Source organism: Marmota monax, unplaced genomic scaffold, assembly GCF_021218885.2.
Source record: "Marmota monax isolate L192 unplaced genomic scaffold, Marmota_monax_Labrador192_F-V1.1 WCK01_AAM20220418_F8-fsc00021, whole genome shotgun sequence".
Taxonomy (NCBI): domain Eukaryota; kingdom Metazoa; phylum Chordata; class Mammalia; order Rodentia; family Sciuridae; genus Marmota; species Marmota monax.
In genome coordinates this window covers 19,383,556-19,404,358 of record NW_026695228.1, presented here as the reverse complement: position 1 = coordinate 19,404,358, position 20,803 = coordinate 19,383,556, and the positions used below count along the sequence as shown (strand labels likewise).

At 37.7% G+C, this 20,803-nt stretch overlaps 2 protein-coding genes and 1 pseudogene across 2 annotated transcripts; 1 reads left to right on the top strand and 2 right to left on the bottom strand.

Moving 5' to 3' along the window:
• Positions 1–872: 872 nt before the first annotated feature.
• LOC124087639 (vomeronasal type-1 receptor 3-like) lies at positions 873–1,793 on the bottom strand. Its single transcript, XM_046436611.1, has one exon. It carries the CDS (start codon positions 1,791–1,793, stop codon positions 873–875), a length of 921 nt encoding a protein of 306 aa, XP_046292567.1.
• An 8,769-nt stretch (positions 1,794–10,562) lies between these two features.
• On the top strand, positions 10,563–12,496 carry LOC124087694 (cytochrome c oxidase subunit 6A1, mitochondrial-like; annotated as a pseudogene).
• Positions 12,497–17,084: 4,588 nt separating this feature from the next.
• LOC124087638 (vomeronasal type-1 receptor 3-like) lies at positions 17,085–18,020 on the bottom strand. Its single transcript, XM_046436610.1, has one exon. The coding sequence runs from the start codon at positions 18,018–18,020 to the stop codon at positions 17,085–17,087; it is 936 nt and encodes a 311-aa protein (XP_046292566.1).
• Positions 18,021–20,803: the final 2,783 nt, after the last annotated feature.

Sequence of the window (20,803 nt, the reverse complement as noted above, 5' to 3'; positions counted from 1 at the left end):
GGGGATTGGCTTACTTCACTTAGCATGATATTCTCCAACTCCATCCATTTACCTACAAATGCCATAATTTTATTCTCTTTCAATGCTGAGTAATATTCCATTGTGTATATATAACAGTTTTTTCATCCATTCATCTATTGAAGGGCATCTAGGTTTCCTGACTGATCAAACTCTGGCTCTTCTATTTCATTTAAGTTCACTTATATTTTTGTATCCAGTTAATTTCAGAATAATTTTAGGTGATCAATTTAAAGTTATATACTTGGATAATATTTCTATTTTTACAAAGAGCTTAGAAAACCCATTTTTCTCACAAATTCTTAGACTTTAAACTTCTCTCTTGCAATTTAATAAGAGATTATAAAAGCATTTTGCAAAATCTTTAGTCTGTACTTTACATTCTTAGTTCATGATAAATCCAATGAAAGGAGAGACTTGGTCTATCATTTACATTCTCTCTAGTGTGAACATCTTTGGGTGCTTAAAGCACTATATAAAAGAATGAAGAAATAGCTTCACATTACAGGAAAATGCCAAGACAAAAAGCATATCAAAAATATAGCTCTGGAGGTGGGGCGGCTGGGGTTGTGGCTTAGTGGTAGAGTGCTCACCTAGCATGCATGAGGCACTGGGTTTGATCCTCAGCACCACATAAAAATAAATAAATAAAATAAAGGTCTATCAACAATTAAAAAAAAAAGGTATAGCTCTGGGGTCTGGAGTTATAGTTCAGTGAGGGAGCACTTGCCTAGTATACTTGAGACACCGGATTCCATCCTCAGCACCACAAAATAAAAAATAAATAAAATAAAGGTATTGTGTCTGTCTACAACTAAAAATTAAAAAAAATTAAGTAATGCTCTGTGATCATCTTAGCCTGCTCTATTCCTTCCACAACAGAATGAGTGGAACCCAGATATTTTGAGGTCATTGCTCATGAGAATAAAGGGGCTGACTGTAGGGAAACAAGCAGGGATTAGTGCAGAGATGTTTGCTAGCCATTCATTGGCATCATAAAAAGACAAAAAGATTAAAAACAGGGATGAGAGGGTGTAAAATGATACAAAGGTGCTCACTAGGACAAGGATCCTTTGGGTGACTGTGGTCTCAGGGGAGGATCTGAGGGAGTGTTTGGTACTGTGAATGTGTTTGACCCGCTGCTTGTGCCTATATAAGATGAAAACCATGGAGCTGCTGGCCCAGATCATGAATCCCACACACAAAACATCATAGGCTAACAATAGTGCTGTCACTAGGGATCCTGTTATTTGGTTACTGACTATTGCAGAACAGAATCCCAATTCCTTTTTCTTTGTTTTGTTTTTATTGTTTGAGTTTCCAGTCACAAAGACAGGGATAAAACTATTCACCAACATGTTCAGGATCCAGCACAGGATGTTGGAGAACCCAATGTATTTGGGAATTTGTTGTTGAAGCTTTGCCCACTTGGAGGTCATAGGGCTGATCATGATGGCCTGGAAGACGCTTAAGAGGCAGGTGCTGCCAATGCACACACCCCTGCCCACTCTGTGAACATAGAACACAAGTTTGCATCCAATATCACTGAAGAAATGTTTCAATCCAAAAGCAGCCATTGTCTGTGGGACTCCTTTAGACAGCAGGACTAAGGAGTTGGCCACGGTCAGGTGCTTGAGAATCAAGTCTGTGGGCCTTACTCGGCACCTGGTAAAATAAAGGACACTATAGTGGGAAAGAAAGAAGATATTTCCCATAAATCCCACTGTGGTCTGGAATAAGAAGATTATTCCTATTGCCAAATCCTTGGAAGCCATCTGACATTAACAATGATGGATATTCTTATTCAGGGCAAGATGATCCTGCCTGGAAACATGAGATCTGTTTTATTATGGGAACTCAAATCCACCACCGTATACTCCTTGTTTCCAACGCATACATTCCTTATTAATGCACATTTTTATTTCTCCAAGAGATTTTCTATAGGAAGAAAAACATTCTCACAGTAAGAGAATTACATTAATGTTTTTTTCATATAATATTTAGAGCAATTCTTTGAAGAATTTACAGATGAGGTCATCTCAGGCACAGGAAAGCTGACTGCCTTGTAAAATCACCTCCTTATAAGAGACATAACCACTATGGATCTCAACCTCAGACATAGTTATCTTTTTACAATACTTCATACATTTTCTTTTTTTTTTTTTGGTATATCATGTCAGTTTCTTTAACAGAATGATTATACTGGAACACATTATGATTTTAGCAAGTTTTCATTTAAATATAACCAGAGGGCCAATTAGAATATAGATTGCGGGCTGGGGATGTGGCTCAAGCGGTAGCGCGCTCGCCTGGCATGCGTGCGGCCCGGGTTTGATCCTCAGCACCACATACAAAAACAAAGATGTTGTGTCAGCCAAGAACTAAAAAGTAAATATTAGTAAATATTAAAAAATTCTCTCTCTCTCTCTCTCTCTCTCTCTCTCTCTCTCTCTGAAAAAAAAAAGAATATAGATTGCCTGATTTGGGATTGATGTTCAAAGAATATTCATGAAAGACCAAATGAAATCTAATGAATGCCCCAATTAATTTTATGTTGGAATTAAAAGAGGAGACTCTTCTCCATCTTAATTAAGATGTCCAGGCATAGTGATGCACACCTGTAATCCCAGCTACTTTTTGAAGCAAGAAGATTACAAGTTTGAGGTCAGCCTGGGCAATTTAGTGAGATCCTGTGACAAAATTAAAAAAAAATAAAAAGGGGGCTGGGGTTGTGGCTCAGTGGTAGAGTGCTTGCTTAGCATGCACAAGGCACTGGGTTTGATCCTTAGCACCACATAAATGTAAAATAAAGATATTATGTCCACCTAAAACTTAAGAATAAATATTTTTTAAAAAATAAAATTAAAAAAGAAAAAATGTTGAGGATATATCCCAGTGGTATAGCATTTTCCTAGCATGTGGGAGGCCAGAAAAAAAATTTTTTTTGGTCAGGAGTATAAATATGTTAAGTAAGCAGTGGAACATGAAACTTTAGGGAGAGTGGGAGACAAAATATTGAAAAGGAAAAGCTAAATTACTATTAATTGGGGGGGGATTATTTGTGAATGCAGAAATGTTAAATGAAATTATTTCAATGTCAGAATTCTTACTTTAAAACATGAGCTTACTATGCAAAAGGAGAAGTGAAGGTAGGCTAATAAATTTCGCTAATAAATTTCAAAGTTCTCAGCTGAGTATTGAGCCTAGCAACTCATTAGAATTTTTTTTTTTTCAAAGAGAAATTATCAGGGCTGGGGATATAGCTCAGTTGATAGAGTACTTGCCTTGCATGCACAAAGCCCTGGGTTCAATCTCCAGGACCAAAAAAAAAAAAAGAAAGAAAGAAATTATCAAAAACTAATGTAATTCTGAAAGCTGTAGAAATCTATGACTTTTCCCTCCTTTTCTTTATTCCTTCCTTTTTTTTTTTTGTAGTATGAAAATCTAAGATCATAAAGTTGCCTTTTCTGGATGCTCCTTCCCTGACTTCTAGAAGTAAAGCAGTCCCAAGTAGCAAGGTATTTCCTTTCAACACAAAATCACTGTCTTGTGCCAGAGTGGATTCAAACAATCCTGAATTTGGGGAGGGGGTTGTAGCTCGGTGGTAGAGTGCTTGCCTAGCACATGTGAGGCACTGGGTTCAATCCTCAGCACCACATTAAAAACAATGAATAAAATAAAGGCATGGTGTACACCTACAAAAAGAAATCCTGAATTTATCATTTTTAAACAGAATAATGTAATTCAGTCAGCTACATCTCATACATTACTACTGGCACAGGGGTATTGTAGAAATATCTATTAATCCTTCTGATCTTGTCCTTAATTTTTTTTCAGGAATAATTAAAGAGCTAGCAGATTAATTTCTTAAGTATACTAGAGCATTTTGAACAATAAGTCTTCACACATTGAAAATCAACAACAAACTGGATGACATTAAGTTAAATTAATAGTGGTTAAGGGGCAGCTTATGGTCTTGGACCTTTATTCCTCTTCCACAAGTTCAGCCCATAACTTAGTAATTATTTCCCTCTTCTAACATGATTATGGAAATCATTAGTTTTCAGCCTAGAAGATGACTTACTTTGTGTCCTGATAAGCTTTTTTCTCTTGCAGACTCTGACTTGCAGACCCAAATATAAAATGCCCGCTTCTTCCAGCTGTCAGGCTGGTGGGCACAGAGTGATGATCATCAGCATCGCCACCAAGCGCAGAGGGAGGCAGCCAGGTCTGGGACATGGGTTATTATACTGTGACCTCTCCTATCCACAGGACTGCAGTTATCATTTCAGTTGTCATGATAATGACAGCTCACGCTTGGGGAACTGAAGATGTTTTTGGAACACTTGGTCCCAGGCACCAATTACCAAAAACAATTACAGCTTTCTCCTGAGCATCTACAGAGAGGTGAGGGTGTTTAGAGGAGGCTCTTCTTTTCTACAATCCCTGGAGGCACACAGAGGCTCATGTAGATGGAGAAGGGAAAGCTGAGATCTGAAACAGTAGGAATTTCGAAGCTCAAAGTTCTGCCTGGATTCTCAAATTCCCTTAGATGTTCTTTAGCTGAAAATCAGGGTGTTTTTTTTTTAATTAATTTATTTTTTTTTAGTTGTCGATGAACACAATACCTTTATTTTATTTATTTATTTATTTATTTATTTATTTTTAATATTTATTTATTTTAGTTCTCGGCGGACACAACATCTTTGTTTGTATGTGGTGCTGAGGATCGAACCCGGGCTGCAAGCATGCCAGGCGAGCGTGCTACCGCTTGAGCCACATCCCCAGCCCTTTATTTATTTTTATGTGGTGCTGAGGATCAAACCCAGTGCCTCACACATGCTAGGCAACTGCTCTACTACTGATCTGCAGCTCCAGTCCCTGAAAATCCGTTTTTACCATTAGCCCAAAAGTCTCTGAATTAAAGTATGATTTAGTTATGAATAGAGAATTTGAGTCACACAAAGTGCTTGAGAAGGATGTGCCAACAGGGGTCAAGGAAAAAAAATTTTTTTGAAGTACTAAATTGATACAAGAAAACAAAGACAAATTTATTCAGTAGACAAATTTATTCAATTTAATGCAATGAACATGCAATGTAGATTTTATATATATATATATATATATACACACACACACATACATGCATATATAGTATATAATATATGTCTCTGTGTGTATGTGTTATGTGTGTATATTCTTGGAATATGTATCTTATCAAACTTCATCCCACAGATGTAGAGATTCTAAATTCAACAATATCCATAAAGGAATGGAACACATATAAAAGAATCCTTACACACACACACACACACACGTGTGTGTGCACACACATACACACACACAAAGCACAAAATTCAGAATCCAGAAGAAAATTCTACTAATAAATTAATTAATAAACTCATGCTACTTAAAATATTGAAGAATTGTAGTCAATCATCTCAATACCTTTTTTTAAAAAAACATTTATTTGTTAGTTGTGGGTGAACACAATAGCTTTATTTTATTTTTACGTGGTGCCAAGGACCAAACCAGTGCCTCATGCTTGCTAGACAAGCGCTTTACCTCTGAGCCACAACCCCAGCCCCTCAATATCTTTTAGGAAGGGTGATATGAGAACTTTGCCTTGATTAAGCCATACAGAATATTATAGAGAAATAGGATATGTGAATTAAAAAGTAAAAAATTTAAACATTAGAAAACATTGTGTCAAAACTCTAAAATATTGTGTTATAATCAAGTATGCTTTGTACCAAGAATGCAAGTGAAATCCACTCAATAAATCATTTGACACAAGTTAACCATATAACTGATTTAGGATGTCATGCATTCATGTTCATAGATGTAACACAGATATTGCCAGAATTGGTTCCCCCAATTTAAGTGTCATCAGTGAATGAATGGACAAAGATATGTGCTATCAGCAGGTCAATAGCATCTCTGAGGTTGCGCCACAGGGATTGTTTAGGGACCAGAACTGGATGCACCAACAGCTCTGTGGACCAGATTAAAGAAACTACATATACAACCAGGCATTCATGTACAGTAAGAGCTGGAAAATCCTGCACAAAAAAAAGACTGATAAAGGGAATCATGCTCTGCCTGACTTTATCGTGTAGTTCAAGCTAAACAAGTGCATTATCATGGATCTGGCCCCCAGATAGCAATGATTTGGAATAGAATAGGAAATTCAGAAACTGATACCAGTGAGAAACAAAGATTGCATTCCATCCAGATGATAGTGTTTTATCCTATGATTGCTTTTTTAAAAAAGAAGGATGATTATAAATATCTAACCATAGTTTGTTGTTTAATCCTTGATAGCACATCTATCCCAGAGAGACCTGGTTGTTCACAGAGTGACCTTCACATGCAGTTGTCCAAGGTTTAAGAGACTTATAATCTATCTAAGATACTGGAGAGACAACTTTATTAAAGGGGTCCACCATCCACTCAATCATGACTTCTACTGGGAAACCTCATGTTCCCTCAGTTTCCCACCAATTCCTTTCTTGCCTCTCTTCTGTGTTTGTATATATTATTCCAAAGCTGAAAGTGGTACTTCTTCATAGGTTGCTTGGTGCTAGGCACTTAGAAGTGTTAAATAAAAACTTGTGGGTGAATCTCTTTTATATAAGAATTATCTTTACTCATTTTTCTAGCTCTAGCACCATGAAGTGACAAGATTTGCCCAATACATGTGTATGTTTCTTAATCTCTCCTTTAAGAATCAAAGTATAAGTCAGGCGTGGAGGTGCACACCTGTAATCCCAGTGGCTCAGGAGGCTGAGGCAGGAGGGTGGCAAGTTCGAAGCCAGCCTCAGCAACTTAGCTAGGCAGTAAGCAACTTAGTGAGACGCTGTCTGTAAATAAAATACAAAATAGGGCTGGGGATGTGGCTCAGTGGACTAGTGCCCCTGAATTCAATCCCCGGTACCCCCCCCACAAAAAAATAGTCAAAGTATAGCTACTTGGACAAATCAGCATTAAAATTAAAAAATGATTGGGAGGGATGAGTAAAGAGGCTCTTTTGGTCTAATGAGTTAAATTTAAACATACAAGAGCTGTTCATCATGAAGACATGACTGTTTGCTATTTATTTTCTCATAATATTTGACATAAGTCAAGGGGAGGAGCAAGAAAGCCACTTTGCTAGCCACCATCTTCCAGTTTAGACCTGAATCAGGCTCCTCCTCCAGTGTAACACTGGGCAGGATGAAGCTGTGTGACGAAGGGGAAGGGCCGGCAAGTATCAGACGAAGGTTCCACATACTCAATGTTTCTAGTATTCTGAAGTACTTCAATTTTCTTTGACATTTTGAGGTGGAATTTGTACTTCTTATAGATATTTTAATTACACTGGCTAAATGAAAAGGGAAACAATAGAAGGAGAGGAAGTATTTGCTAATACTTTTTTTGCTGAAAAATAAAACTTATTATTTCCTTGCATATGTTCACACATCTGCCAAAGGCTAGGATCCAGAATATAAACAGAACTCTCAAAAAGAAGAAAATCAACCATACAACTATGAAGTGAACAAATCGTTTGCCAAAATAATATGAAGATGTCTTTTAAAATTTTTTTTAGTTGTAGATGGAAACAATACCTTTATTTTATTTATTTTTTTTATGTGGTGCAGAGGATAGAACCCAGTGCCTCACACATGCCAGACTAGTACGCTTCCACTGAGCCACAGCCCCCGCCCCTGAAGATGTCTTTAAGCACATGAAATAATGTTCAACATCAGTGACCATTACAGAAATATATACTAAAGCAACAAGGAGATATCAATAATAAAATAAAATGCCAGAGAGAATGTGGAAAAACTGGACCACTCATTCATTATTGATGGGAATGAGACTGTCTGGAGAATAGTTTTATAATTTCTAATAAAACAAAATTTGTGTATGTAAATGTTGTAGTGAAACCCATTAATTTACATAATTAGAATGTGTTAGTAATTAGAATATTAGAAAAACTAAAACTTGGAACTACACTTTGACACAGCAATTGCACTCCTACATACTTTCTAGAGTAATAAATATATTTTTCATATAAAATTTTTATATCTATGTAATTTTTTTAGTTGTTGATGAACCTTTATTTTATTCATTTATTTATATGTGGTGCTGAGAATGGAATCCTGTACCTCACACATGCTAGGCAAGTGCTCCACCACTGAGCCACAACTCCAGCCTCATAAAAAATCTTTCAATGAACATTCACAGAAGCTTTATAAAGAAGATTTTTTTATACTTTCTTATGGCAAAAATTAAGAATATATTTTTAGAACAGACAATATTAAATATATTTTTCAGGAACAAAAATTGATTCTTGGGCATACAGAAAAATTTAAGAGGAAATAGGTACAAAGAACTGGAGTGAGTAGTTATGCATGTGATTTTTAAGAGCATTTTCAAATCATTTTTAGGTAACTCATTAATTTTGTATAGAATTCCTACTTACTTTAAAAATTTCTCTTTATTTCATAACCTTCTCAAACCCTTTTTTTTTTTTTTGAGAGAGAGAGAATTTTAACATTTATTTTTCAGTTCTCGGTGGACACAACATCTTTGTTTGTACGTGGTGCTGAGGATTGAACCCGGGCCGCACGCATGCCAGGCAAGCGCGCTATGGCTTCAGCCACATCCCCAGCCCCCTCAAACCCTTAATATTTCATCATTGATGTCAAAGCTAATTTAGATATAATAACACATGGCCCCTATTACTGTAGTTAAGTATGGAATGTTTGTGTAACTAATTTAGATATTTCTATTGATAATGATGACTTCAGCTGCTACCTTCTTAAAACCAAGTGTTTTACAGCATTATATAAAGAGTGATTTTATTACAGGTTCTGGGAATACACAGCATGTCCAGAGGCCACACACACACACGCACACACACACACACACACACACAGAGCTCAGCAAGACTGTGTGGACCCAGGGTGTCTGCATTTATTGGGAATCCCACATGGGGAATTCGAGGATCCAGGGAGGACAGTGACTATGAAGTTTAAAGGACAGAGGTGTGAAAACCCTTTCCCAAAGTGAGGTGTTATCTGGCACCTAGGTTGGGTGAGTGGCTTTGGGATGAGAAGTATCTGTTCTCAGAGAATAGAAACAAATTTGTTTCCTCATCTTATGGCCAAATGTACCTTGTATGATACCCACCACAGGCCTGAACACACCTACCATTGATACCTGATCAAAGTCCTTTTCCCTCATTTTTGTTTGCCCTGCCTCTACCAGAACCTTGTTAGGCTGGATTCGCAAGTATCTGAATACCCTAGATAGCTCATCAAGTCTCTCTTCATAATTTCCCATCCACCGATCACCTCACAGTGCACATTGACTAAATCCCCAACTCTCTGTTTTCATAGTTGATTCAGCCTCTGGGATGTTTTGCAAGGGTCATGACCTCTACTTACAATAGTCTGGACTAAAAGCTTCCTTGCCAGTTTGTAACAAGTTCCAGACTAAATTGTTTCCTTTAATAGTTCTACATTACAAAGCATGATTTAAAAACCTGTTTTCGGTTTCCAGTATGACTAAAGGAACATGAAAGCTTTCATCTGCCTATACCTTGTAAGAACGTCTTCATAAACAGGATGGGTAGGAGTGGAAGATCATAATGACTTTTACAAAAGCACTATGTTCCAAAATTTGTAGGTCAAAATTGAGTCTCTATAACGGGTTGGGGTTGTTGCTCAAGTGGTAGAGCGCTCGCCCAGCACACATGAGGCACTGGGTTCTATCCTCAGCACCACATAAAAATAAAATAAAGATATTGTGTCCGGCTAAAACTAAAAAGTAAATGTTTTTAAAAAGTTGAATATCTGTAAATCAAGGAGTCAGAATGCTTACATACTATCATTTTGATACAAGGGATCCCTTTGAAATCCTTTATGATTATTTTTGTGAAAACAGTCCACACAAAATAAAACTGATGATTGTAAGAACGAAATATGATAAAATTTATCATTAACTAAAAATAGTTTTTAAGAAAAAAATGTTTTTGAAAATTCTGATTTTTATAACTTGACCCAGAAAAGTTGACTTGGTAAAACCATGGTCCTTTTTTTTTTTTTTTTTTTTTTGAAAGAGAGAGAGAGAGAGAGAGAGAGAGAGAATTTTAATATTTATTTTTTCGTTTTCGGCGGACACAACATCTTTGTTTGTATGTGGTGCTGAGGATCGAACCCGGGCCGCACGCACGCCAGGCAAGCGCGCTACCGCTTGAGCCACATCCCCAGCCCCCTTTTTGTTTTTAATATTTATTTTTTAGTTTTCGGTGGACACAACATCTTTGTTTGTATGTGATGCTGAGGATTGAACCCGGGCCGCACGCATGCCATGCGAGCATGCTACCGCTTGAGCCACATCCTCAGTCCAAACCATGGTCCTTTAGGAAAATTTATAATAGCAAAATCTGAAGTTGGTAAATTATGATGTACATTAAAAAAACAAAATCATTTTCATAAAAAAAAAAAACAGTAATCCTGATAAAAGTAATTTTGTTGGGCTGGGGAGGTAGCTCAGTTAGTAGAGTGCTTGCCTCACATGAACAAGGCCCTGAGTTCAATCCCCAGTACCACACACACACAAAAAAAAATTTTTTTGTTGAGTTAAATTTTAGAACAAAATAACTAGAATTACTATTACTAGAAATATAATTACTGTACTGTATTTTAAAAATGAATAAAGGAATTTAAATGGCATATCAAAGTTCTCTCTGGCAAATATTTTGTAAATATTGCTACTATTTTGGCCTTAATTTAAGCTTTTTTTTGGGGGGAGGGCGGTACACTGGAGATTGAACCCAGGAATACTTAACTATTGAGCTGCATCCCAAGCCCTTATTATTTTTTAATTTGTGACAGGGTTTCACTAAGTTGCTTAGGACCTTACTAAGTTGAGGCTGGCCTTGAACTTGGGATCCTCCTGTCTCAGCCTCCCAAGTTGCTGGAATTATGTGTGTACATAACAGTGCCTGTCTGGCCTCATACATTTTTTTAAATTATTATTTTAGTTGTAGATGGACACAATACCTTTATTTTACCTATTTAATTTTATGTGGTGCTGAAGATGGAACCCAGGGCCCCACACATTCTAGGCAAGCACTCCACCTCTGAGCCACAACCACAGCCCTGGCTTCAATACATTTTAAGGCACAGAATGAAATCATCTTATGTGGTCTAAATATAAGAGGAATGGCCAATTTGACTTTTGTTATTTAAATGTACTGAAAGTATTCATATTTAAATTAATCCTATGATTAAGGTTTTTGTTTTTCATCAGTTTTTTTTTCCATCAGTTAGGTTATGCTGAAGAACCATCCTCACAATATTTGATGGATTAGTACTGTTTTTTGTCTTCAGGATTTTTTTTGTTGAGTTGGTGTTCAGATATGACAAACAGCAGTTCTGCATGAGGTCATTCAGAACCCAGAGTTCTTCAACCATGTGCTTCCCAGTCCTTAAGGACTTCCTCACCATCTGTGTCCAGGAAAAAGGAGAAGAGGAGGGGGAGGGGGAGAAGGGGGAGGAGGACTAAATGGGCTGTATCTGGAAGTGGCATACAGCAGATGTGTTCTAACATTGGCAGAAACTGGTCAAATGACCACACCCGGAAAAGGAGTTACAAATGACCAGTGGGTACATAATAAATGCTTAAAATCAGTAATCATCAAGGAAAGACAGATCAAAACCATGGTGAGATATCACCTCATTCCAGTAAGAATGACTATGATCACAAAGAGTAAAGATAGTAAGTGCTTTTGAGGATGTGGAAGAATTTTGAATATTTTTGTCAAAAAAGAAAAGATAAATGTGCTGACTGTGGTGGCACATGCCTATAATCTCGGCTATTCAAGAGGCTGAAGCAGGAGGATGACAAGTTCAAAACCCTGTCTCAAAGTCAAATAAAAAAGGTGTAGGGATGTAGTTCCGTGGCAGAGCCCTTGCGAAGCAAGTGAGGCCCTGGATTCAACCCCCAGTACCAAAAAAGAAAGAAAGAAAGGATAAATGTTTGAGGCGATAGATATGTTGAACCTGATTTAAGTATTATACAGATACCAAATTGTGCATGTTGGATCCAGGTCAAAATGGTGGCGTTGGTTGTGTCTGGGTCCTGGCTTTCTAGCTGATAGGTCGGTCTTGCCCACAGGTGGGGTGGCCTATGTAGAGCAGTGCCCACCGCCAGCAGGACTCAGCTAGCACGTGGAAGTCCCTCACCTACCTTGTGGAGCTCAGGGGAGGGGGTGGGACATGGTGAATGCTTTTTTCAAGCCGCACTATGGAGAGCACCAAAGACCATCGCCTATCTCTATCTCAGCATCAGAACCAAGACCTTTCCCTGGGGAGATGATAACCAAACTGTATTCCATATCACTCATGTGAATCCATGTCCAACTAGCTCTGAAGATGAATAGCGCATCTGGACCATTACCTAGGCACTGGGGACCACAGCACTGGTTTGGACCATTATTCTTCAAAGTAGGGGATTTTTTTTTTTTTTTTGAGAGAGAGAGAGAGAGAGGATTTTTTAATATTTATTTTTTAGTTTTCGGTGGACACAACACACAACATCTTTATGTTATTTTTATGTGGTGCTGCCACACCAGGTGAGCTCACACCAGGTGAGCGCGCTACAGCTTGAGCCACATCCCCAGCCCAGTATAGGGAATCTTAATCTCACCTTATGCCGCAGTCTGGCTGGGCAGAATCAGGAGCCACTTGTCAAAAGAAACCAACTTTATTTTTAGAACCACACACGCCAAACAAAACAGCCTCTCAGGAAAAACCCTCAGAGCCTCAACTGCCACCACCGGCTTTCCACAAGCCTCTCTCTCCCTCACAAGCTTCTCTCCACCTCCCCCAATCCTCCTCTTCAGGCCGATTGGCTGGGTCACGTGGGCGGAGCCAAAAAAGTCCCCCAATGAGCAGCTCCGTGGTCTGAAAGGGCAGGGAAACAGCCCAATGAGCATCACCGCAGAGGAGCCAATCAGCTAGATGTTGCTGGGGCTGCTGTGAGCCAATCATCAGCCAGCAGCTGGAAGTTTGCTGGCAGCTGGAAGTTTGCTGGGGCCCCTTTGGCTGTGGCTCTCAACATGGGCCCCAGCAAACTTCCAGCTGCCAGCAACCTTACTTGTATCAAATGATGACCATTATACTGATCTTCCATCCCTTTGTGGCAAGAGATGGCTTAAATAAATAACTTAGAAGGGAAAAAAAAAAAAGAATTATACCTGTGTTGTAACATCACATGGTGCCCATTAATATGGACTCTTTAATGTATCAGTTAAATAAATTTAAGTTTAAGAAATAAAAATAAATATGTGTTATGGATTAAATCTTTATCAAAATTATAAAATAAATAAATACAACCATATGCTATATCACCTCTTATGTTTCTTTTTTAATTGAGCATCACATATTCACTGTTGATCCATGTAGAAGCCTGTATCATGCTGTGTTCTTTTTTTGACTTGATGACATTCCATTGTATAAAAATACACATATTGTTTATCTGTTCCTCCACCGATGACCATTTCCACTTTTTTTTTTTTTGCTATTACAAATGATGCTTCTATGAACACTTATACACAAGTTACTATATAAACATATGCTTTTTTCAATTTATTTATTTATTTATTTATTTGTATGTGGTGCTGAGGATTGAACCCAGTGCCCATACATGCAAGGCAAGCACTGTACCACTGAGCTACAGCCCCAGCCCCTAAATATTTGCTTTTATTTCTATTGTGTGTACACAATAAAATAAATTTTAAAAAATTAAAAAATTAAATGAGACAACTCATTTTATTTTTTAATAAAAAATAAAATGGAATTGATGGACCTATGATAACTCTAAGTTAAACTTTTGAGGAACTGCCAAATGTTTTCCAAAGTGGCTGTAATGTTTTATAATTCACTAGCACTGCATGGACATTCTAATTTCTTCACATATTCACCAATATTGGGTATTATCTGTCTTCTTTTTTGGGGGGCGGTTAATTTGTTCTAATTAGTTATACACGGCAGTAGAATGCATTTTGACACATCATCCATAAATGGAGTATAACTTCTCATTTGTCTGGTTTTGAAGCCAGATTTAAAGTTAGGTAGTGTAGTTAGATAAATCGGGTCTAATATCGAGTGAAATCTAAAATGGAGACCATGCGGAGAATGACTCCTGGAAAACACAGGACAACTCATGGAAGTCCCGAAAAGGCCCTAGGCCAAAGTCCACCTCAAAGAAATGTTAATGAACAGCCCCCAGCAAAAAGGTGCTGACTCAGAAGTCCTTCCTGACCAGATTTCTTCTTTGGCCCACCTGTGTCCCACCCCTCTGTCCTTCCCACCTACATTCCATCACTGAAAGAACTATAAAAAGGGGAGACAACATCCCTTCCACGGATTCCACCTCTTGGGTCCCCTTCTTCCTCCGGGAGAAGTCTTTTCTGCTGTCCTTTAATAAACTTCTAATTTCTACTCTGACCTTGCCTCGGCGTGCTTCTTTGGTGTTATTCTTCAACACTGGGGAAGCAAGGACTCGTCACCGGTCAACAGCGGTAACAGTTTAACATGATGTAGACTTAGGCAAGTCATGTAATCATATATGCATATATGGTAATAATGTCCAATTCATTCTACTACCGTTCCTGCCCCCATGCTCTGTCTTAAGTACAGTCATCTGAGTGGGTATGAGGTGGAAGTGAAATCTCATGATGGGTTGGATTTGCATTTTCCTAATGAATAAGGTTACTGGGCACTTTTTAACATTCTTACTGATCATTTTTGTCATTTATCCCTCTATCTTGATGTTTCATCATTATTACTACTTGAATTTTTTTTCTGTTAGATTTTTCTAAGTTAATTTACTTATAAATATATATTGGGGAATAAAATGATTTACTCAGTAAATTCAGTTGTCTCATTTTATTTTTTAACTTTTTTAATTTATTTTTTAGTTTTCGGAGGACACAACATCTTTATTTTATTTTTATGTGGTGCTGAGGATCGAACCCAGCGCCCCGCGCATGCCAGGCAAGCACATTACCGCTTGAGCCACATCCCCAGCCCATTATTTTTAATTTTTAAAAAATATTTTTATTAGTTGTTGATGGACCTTCATTTATTTTTATTTATTTATTTATTTACATGAGGTGCTGAGAGTCGAACCCAATGCCTCACACGTACTAGGCAAACACTATACCACCGAGCCACAACCCCAGCCCCATGAGTTGATTTTCTTATTGGCATGTCCTATATTTCTGAGATTAAACACTTCTCAATCATTTTGTCTACATATATATGCTATTTTCATATCCAAATACATAATTTATATTGACCTAGTTTTAAAGTTTGGATATAATGTTTATAATAGCTACACACGATTATTTTAAAGTTTTTCATGGCAATGAAAAAATAATTTATTTGGCTTTCCTGGCAGTAATTATTCCTGCTTAAAAAACAAACAAACAAACAAAAAAAAAAAACCAGAATCATGAGGGGCTGGGGTTGTGGTTCAGTAGTAGAGCACTTGCCTAGTGCAAGGCACTGGGTCCCATTCTCAGCACCTCATAAAAATAAATAAGTGAAATAAAGGTATTGTGTCTATCTGTAACAACAAGAACAACAACAAAAAATGGAATTATGAGCCTCATCCTTTTACATCTTGTCCATTGCTTCTTTATAAATAATGAAAGCCTCCACTACAGACTCATTTCCCAAAGCTCAAGATATGGGGCCTACCTTCTTTCTCCTGAACAGGCCAATTGGGATCATTGCTTAATACAGAATAGCCTACTTTTTAAAATTTTTTTTGTAGTTGTAGATGGAGAAAATGCCTTTATTTTATTTGTTTATTTTTACATGGTGCTAAGGATGGAACCCAGTGCCTCATACACACTAGGCAAGTGCTCTGCCACTGAGCTACAGCCCCAGCCCAAGAATAGCCTACTTTTAAAGGGTTCCAGAAACCGGTTGGTTCCTTTGTAACATTCATATTTATCAACTGTGAATTGAATTTTAACTAAAACCTCTTGATATGATTCTTATGTTCACTTTGTTCCATTGAGGTCATTTTGTCTATTATATCTGAAAAAATTTGAAATACACTACGTTCCTTCAACACAGGAAAAAAACAACAACATACATTTTAAAGTACATTGAAAAGACATGGTCTTTGAGATCCTGCAGCATTTCATGCATGATTTCCCTTTCATCTCCATCAAAGGACATTTGCTATTGAGTTATTCATTGTCCTTCTCACTTTCTGGACTGAGTTTATCACTCAGGCCTTTCTGTCATTCAATTCTTGGGTTTGTTTTTTTTTTATTTTAATTTTTTTCTTAGTTGTAGTTGGACAAAATACCTTTATTTTTTATTTATTCATTTTTATGTGGTGCTGAAGATCGAACCCAGCACCTTGCATGTGCTAGGCCAGGGCTCTACCGCTGAGCCACAACCCCAGCCCCTCATTCAATTCTTTTTATGTGTGTTCCCAGTTGATTCTAGAACATTTTTAATTAGTTGGTTGTAATGTTAAATTCTCATAAAAGCTTTGCATTATCCCCAAATTATCAAAGGCCCCATTTTATAAATTAAATGTTGTCTTCTGAATTTCTCCACTGCAACTTTTTTTTTTTGGTACCTGGGATTGAACTCAGAGGCATTTTACCACTAAAGCCCCATCCCTAGCCCTATTTTGTATTTTATTTAGAGATAGGGTCTTACTGAGCTGCTTAGCATCTTGTCTTTGCTGAGGCTGGCTTTGAACTCGTGATCCTTCTGCCTCAGCCTCCCAAGCCACTGAGATTATAGGCATGAGCCACTGCACCCAGCTCCACTGCAACATTTAATATCATGAAAATTTTGAAAGCACTTTGCAAAATATTTAGTTCCTACCACGTGATGAATCCTAAGAAGCAGACTCACTTTGTTGCTCATACATTCTTTCTTAGGTGACTACTCAATAATGTGGGTTTAACCACCTGCGATGAAAGAATGAACGCCTGCATATTATGAAAACCAAGACGCACCACGTAAAATGTACCTCTATGTGAACAGAGTATGGAGTGGTGCACTCCTTCTGAGGCAGGCAGAACTGACCCTGAGGATCCTGCGGTCACGGATCATGAGAACAAAGGGGCTGACTGTTGGAAAACAAGCTGTGATCAGTGCCGAGGTGCTCACCAGCCACCAACTAGGACGATGAAAAAGAACCATATACAATATCAGGATGTGGGAGCTAGTGTAAAATGATACAAAAGTGATCACTAGGACTAAGATGTTCTGGGTGACTTTGGACTCTGGGGAGGATCTGGGGGACAGGTTGGTGCTGTGAATGTGTTGGACCCTCTGCTGATGCCTATACAGGATGAAAACCATGGAGCCACTTGCCCAGATCATGAGTCCCACACAAGATACATCATAGGATAATAATATATTGTGTAATATATGTGTGATTCTGTGGTCAACTACCCCATAACAGTATCCCAAATCCATTTTTCTTGTGTTGTTTTTGTTGATCCACTTATGAGTCACACGCATAGGAATGATGATACTTACTAGCAGGTTCAGGATCCAGCACAGGACATTGGAGGGGCCTAAGAATTTATGAGTTTGAAGTTTCAGTTCTGCCCACCAGGAGTTTGTGGGACTGATCGTGATGGCCTGGAAGATACTCAAGAGACAGGTGTTGCCAATGCACACACCCCTGCCCACTCTGTGAACATAAAAAACAAGTTTGCATCCAATATCATTGAGGAAATGTTTCAACCCAAAAGCAGCCATTGTCTGTGGAACTCCCTTAGAGAGCAGGACCAAGGAGTTGGCTACAGTCAGGTGCCTAAGAATCAAATCTGTGGGCCTTACTGTGTATCTGGTGAGTTCTAAATAAGTATAATGGTATAGAAGAAAGAAATTCCCCAGGATTCCCACTATGGTCTGGAATAAAAAGATCATTCCTATTGCAAAATTACTGGAGGCCATATGTCATTTTTCAGTGACTGATATTCCCATTTTCTGTGAAAGGGTTCTGCGTGGGCACATCAAGTCTGTTTTATTAGAGCAACTGTTATCTAATATTTCCTGCTTAGTGTTGTCTTCAGTCCATATTTCTTATCAAAAGCCATTTTCTCTAGAGTCTTTCCTATAGAAAGAAAAATACATATGTGTAGTATGTATCTCCACTAAAAAATATACTATATTAGTATTTTACAAATAACTTAAACAATAATTTTATGAAATAAGTGTCTATTATTCACACTCTATAAGTGTGGAGATTTTAGATACAGGTAAGATGAATGACATTTCTTAAGCCACCACCCTGTAAGAGGGAGAGTCAGGAATTGACAATGTGCTTAACCAGGGTGTTATCTAAACCTTGAATGTGGCTATGTTTTCTAATACTTTATACATTTTAAATGTTTGCACTTACCTGTTTTTAGATAATTTTTTTTACTTTTTAAAAAAATTGTGAATGTGACTATTATCATTTAAATCTAATTGCTTATATTATAGAAAAATATCCATTATGATTTAGAGCTCCCAGTACGACATAGAGGCTGCAGTTTTAGAATAATTCTGAATGAATAATTGTAATGAGGGAATGGAATTTACAGAATGTATAAATGATTCCATGATGGAATTAAGAGAGGAGACTTTATTCTGTCTTCATCAAGAAGGAACACACAATGAAATGACTGTGTTCTAAGCAAGGGGACATGAAACACTGAGTAGGAGATGTTATATTACAGAGGATAAAATAAATGACCATTAATTATACAGAGCATTGGGCGGGGGTTGTGGCTCAGTGGTAGAGCGCTCGCCTAGCATGCTTGAGGCACTGAGTTCGCTCCTCAGCACCACATAAATGTAAAATAAAAATCCACTTAAAATTAAAATATAAATATTTTTTAAAAATTATACAGCGCATTAGTACTTGTGAATGTAAAAATAGCAGATAAAATTATTTTCATGTCAGAACTATTAAGTATATTAAAATGTGAAACCACTATGGAAAAGAAAATCAGGGGTTCTGAAAATTATTCACTAAATGCATTTAGATAGTACTAATACAAGCATTGAGCCTGGGAATGGCATTAGAATGTCTTTTTTATTTTTGGTACCAGGGATTGAACCCAGGGGAACTTAACCACTGAGCCCCATCCTCAGTCCTTTTTATTTCTTATTTTGAGACAGAATCTCATTAAGTTGCTTAGGATCTCACTAAGTTGCTACTTCTGACCTCAAACTTATGATCCTTCTGCCTCAGCCTCCTGAGTTCCTTGGATTACAGGCATGCGCCACTGCACCTGTCCATTAGAACATTTTTTGAAACTAGAGAAAATAATCACAAAATAATTCAATTCATAAAACTGCTGTAGTCTGATGTCTTTTTCTTCTAATATAAAAACTTAAGTTCAGGGCTGGGGTTGTGGCTCAGTGGCAGTGTTTGCCTCACATGTATGAGGCACTGAATTTTATTCTCAGCACCACATATAAATAAAAAAAAATAAAGATCCATCAACAACTAAAAAAACTTAAAAAAAAAAACCTTAAGTTCATCAAGTAACCCTTCCTTGATGCTCCTTCCTTGGCATCAAGAAAAATAAGCTGGGCCTGGTGGTGCATATCTATAATCCCAGCTACTAGGGAAGCTGAGGCAGGCTGATCGCAGGTTCAAGGCCAGCCTCAGCAACTTAGTGAGGACCTAAGCAAATTAACAAGACCCTATCTCAAAAGATAAAAAGGGCTGAAGATGTGGCTTAAAGGTTAAGCATCCCTTGGGTCAATCCCCAGTGCTAAAAAATAAAAATAAATTAAAAAAAGAAAAATAGTCTGAGCGTAATGAATAGATACCAAATATGTTGTCACCACACAGTTACTGTTTCCATTAAGAATATAATATGCCCAGAAGTGGTGAAAATCCCATATTTACAATTTCTGAATAGAAGATAATTCAATCAGCTACTTCTAATACATTAGTACAGAAATGTACACAAATACCTCTCCTGTTTCTGGAAATGTTGTCCTTTACTTTTATAGAAAACATAAACTATCCAGCAATTTGATAGCCAAATTATACAAATTTAAATAAATTATGTGGATTCATACACCAAAAGCCAGTAACCACAAAGAGAGGATTGTGTTAAATTAAGAACTGTCAGGAACCAGCGTATGTTCTCGAAGTTCCCTTCTTTCTCCACCGTTTTAGCCCACGACTCAGTAATTATTTCCTCCTTTCTTCCTGGGCTTGGAATTGGTTCAATTTCTAGACCCTTTTCCAGAGAGAAATGCTTACTGTGTCTCGAAACATACTTCCTTCTCTTGCAGATTCTGTTACAGATCAAAATAAAAACTCACCTGCTGTCTTCCTGCTGCCAGGCTCGTGGCTCAGGGTGATGGTCAGGACAGACTGTGTGCAGGGAGCAGCCAGCTCTGAGATATAAAGTTTGTGATCCTTTGAATTCATCGCTCTGCAGGAGTGCAATTATCATTTTACCTGAAGCATCAATGACACTTCACCCATGGGAGGTTTAAGATATTTTGAAAACACTTTGTCCTACATAATAATTACTAAAAGCAATCCCAACTTTCTAATGAGCATCTCCAGAGAGATGAGAATGTTTGGTGGAGGCTCTCTTTTTTTTTTTTTTTCTGTCTGGTGATCCCTGGAGGCAGACAAGGGCTCCCGTGGAGGAAGCAAAAAATGCTGAGGTCAGTCTGAAGCAAAAGGGATTGACAGCAAAGCCCATGTGACTTACTGGATT

What these genes read in the sequence shown, in the direction of transcription:
- LOC124087639 (XM_046436611.1), bottom strand. Translation starts at nt 1,793, where the DNA reads ATGGCTTCCAAGGATTTGGCAATAGGAATAATCTTCTTATTCCAGACC.
- LOC124087638 (XM_046436610.1), bottom strand. Translation starts at nt 18,020, where the DNA reads ATGGCCTCCAGTAATTTTGCAATAGGAATGATCTTTTTATTCCAGACC.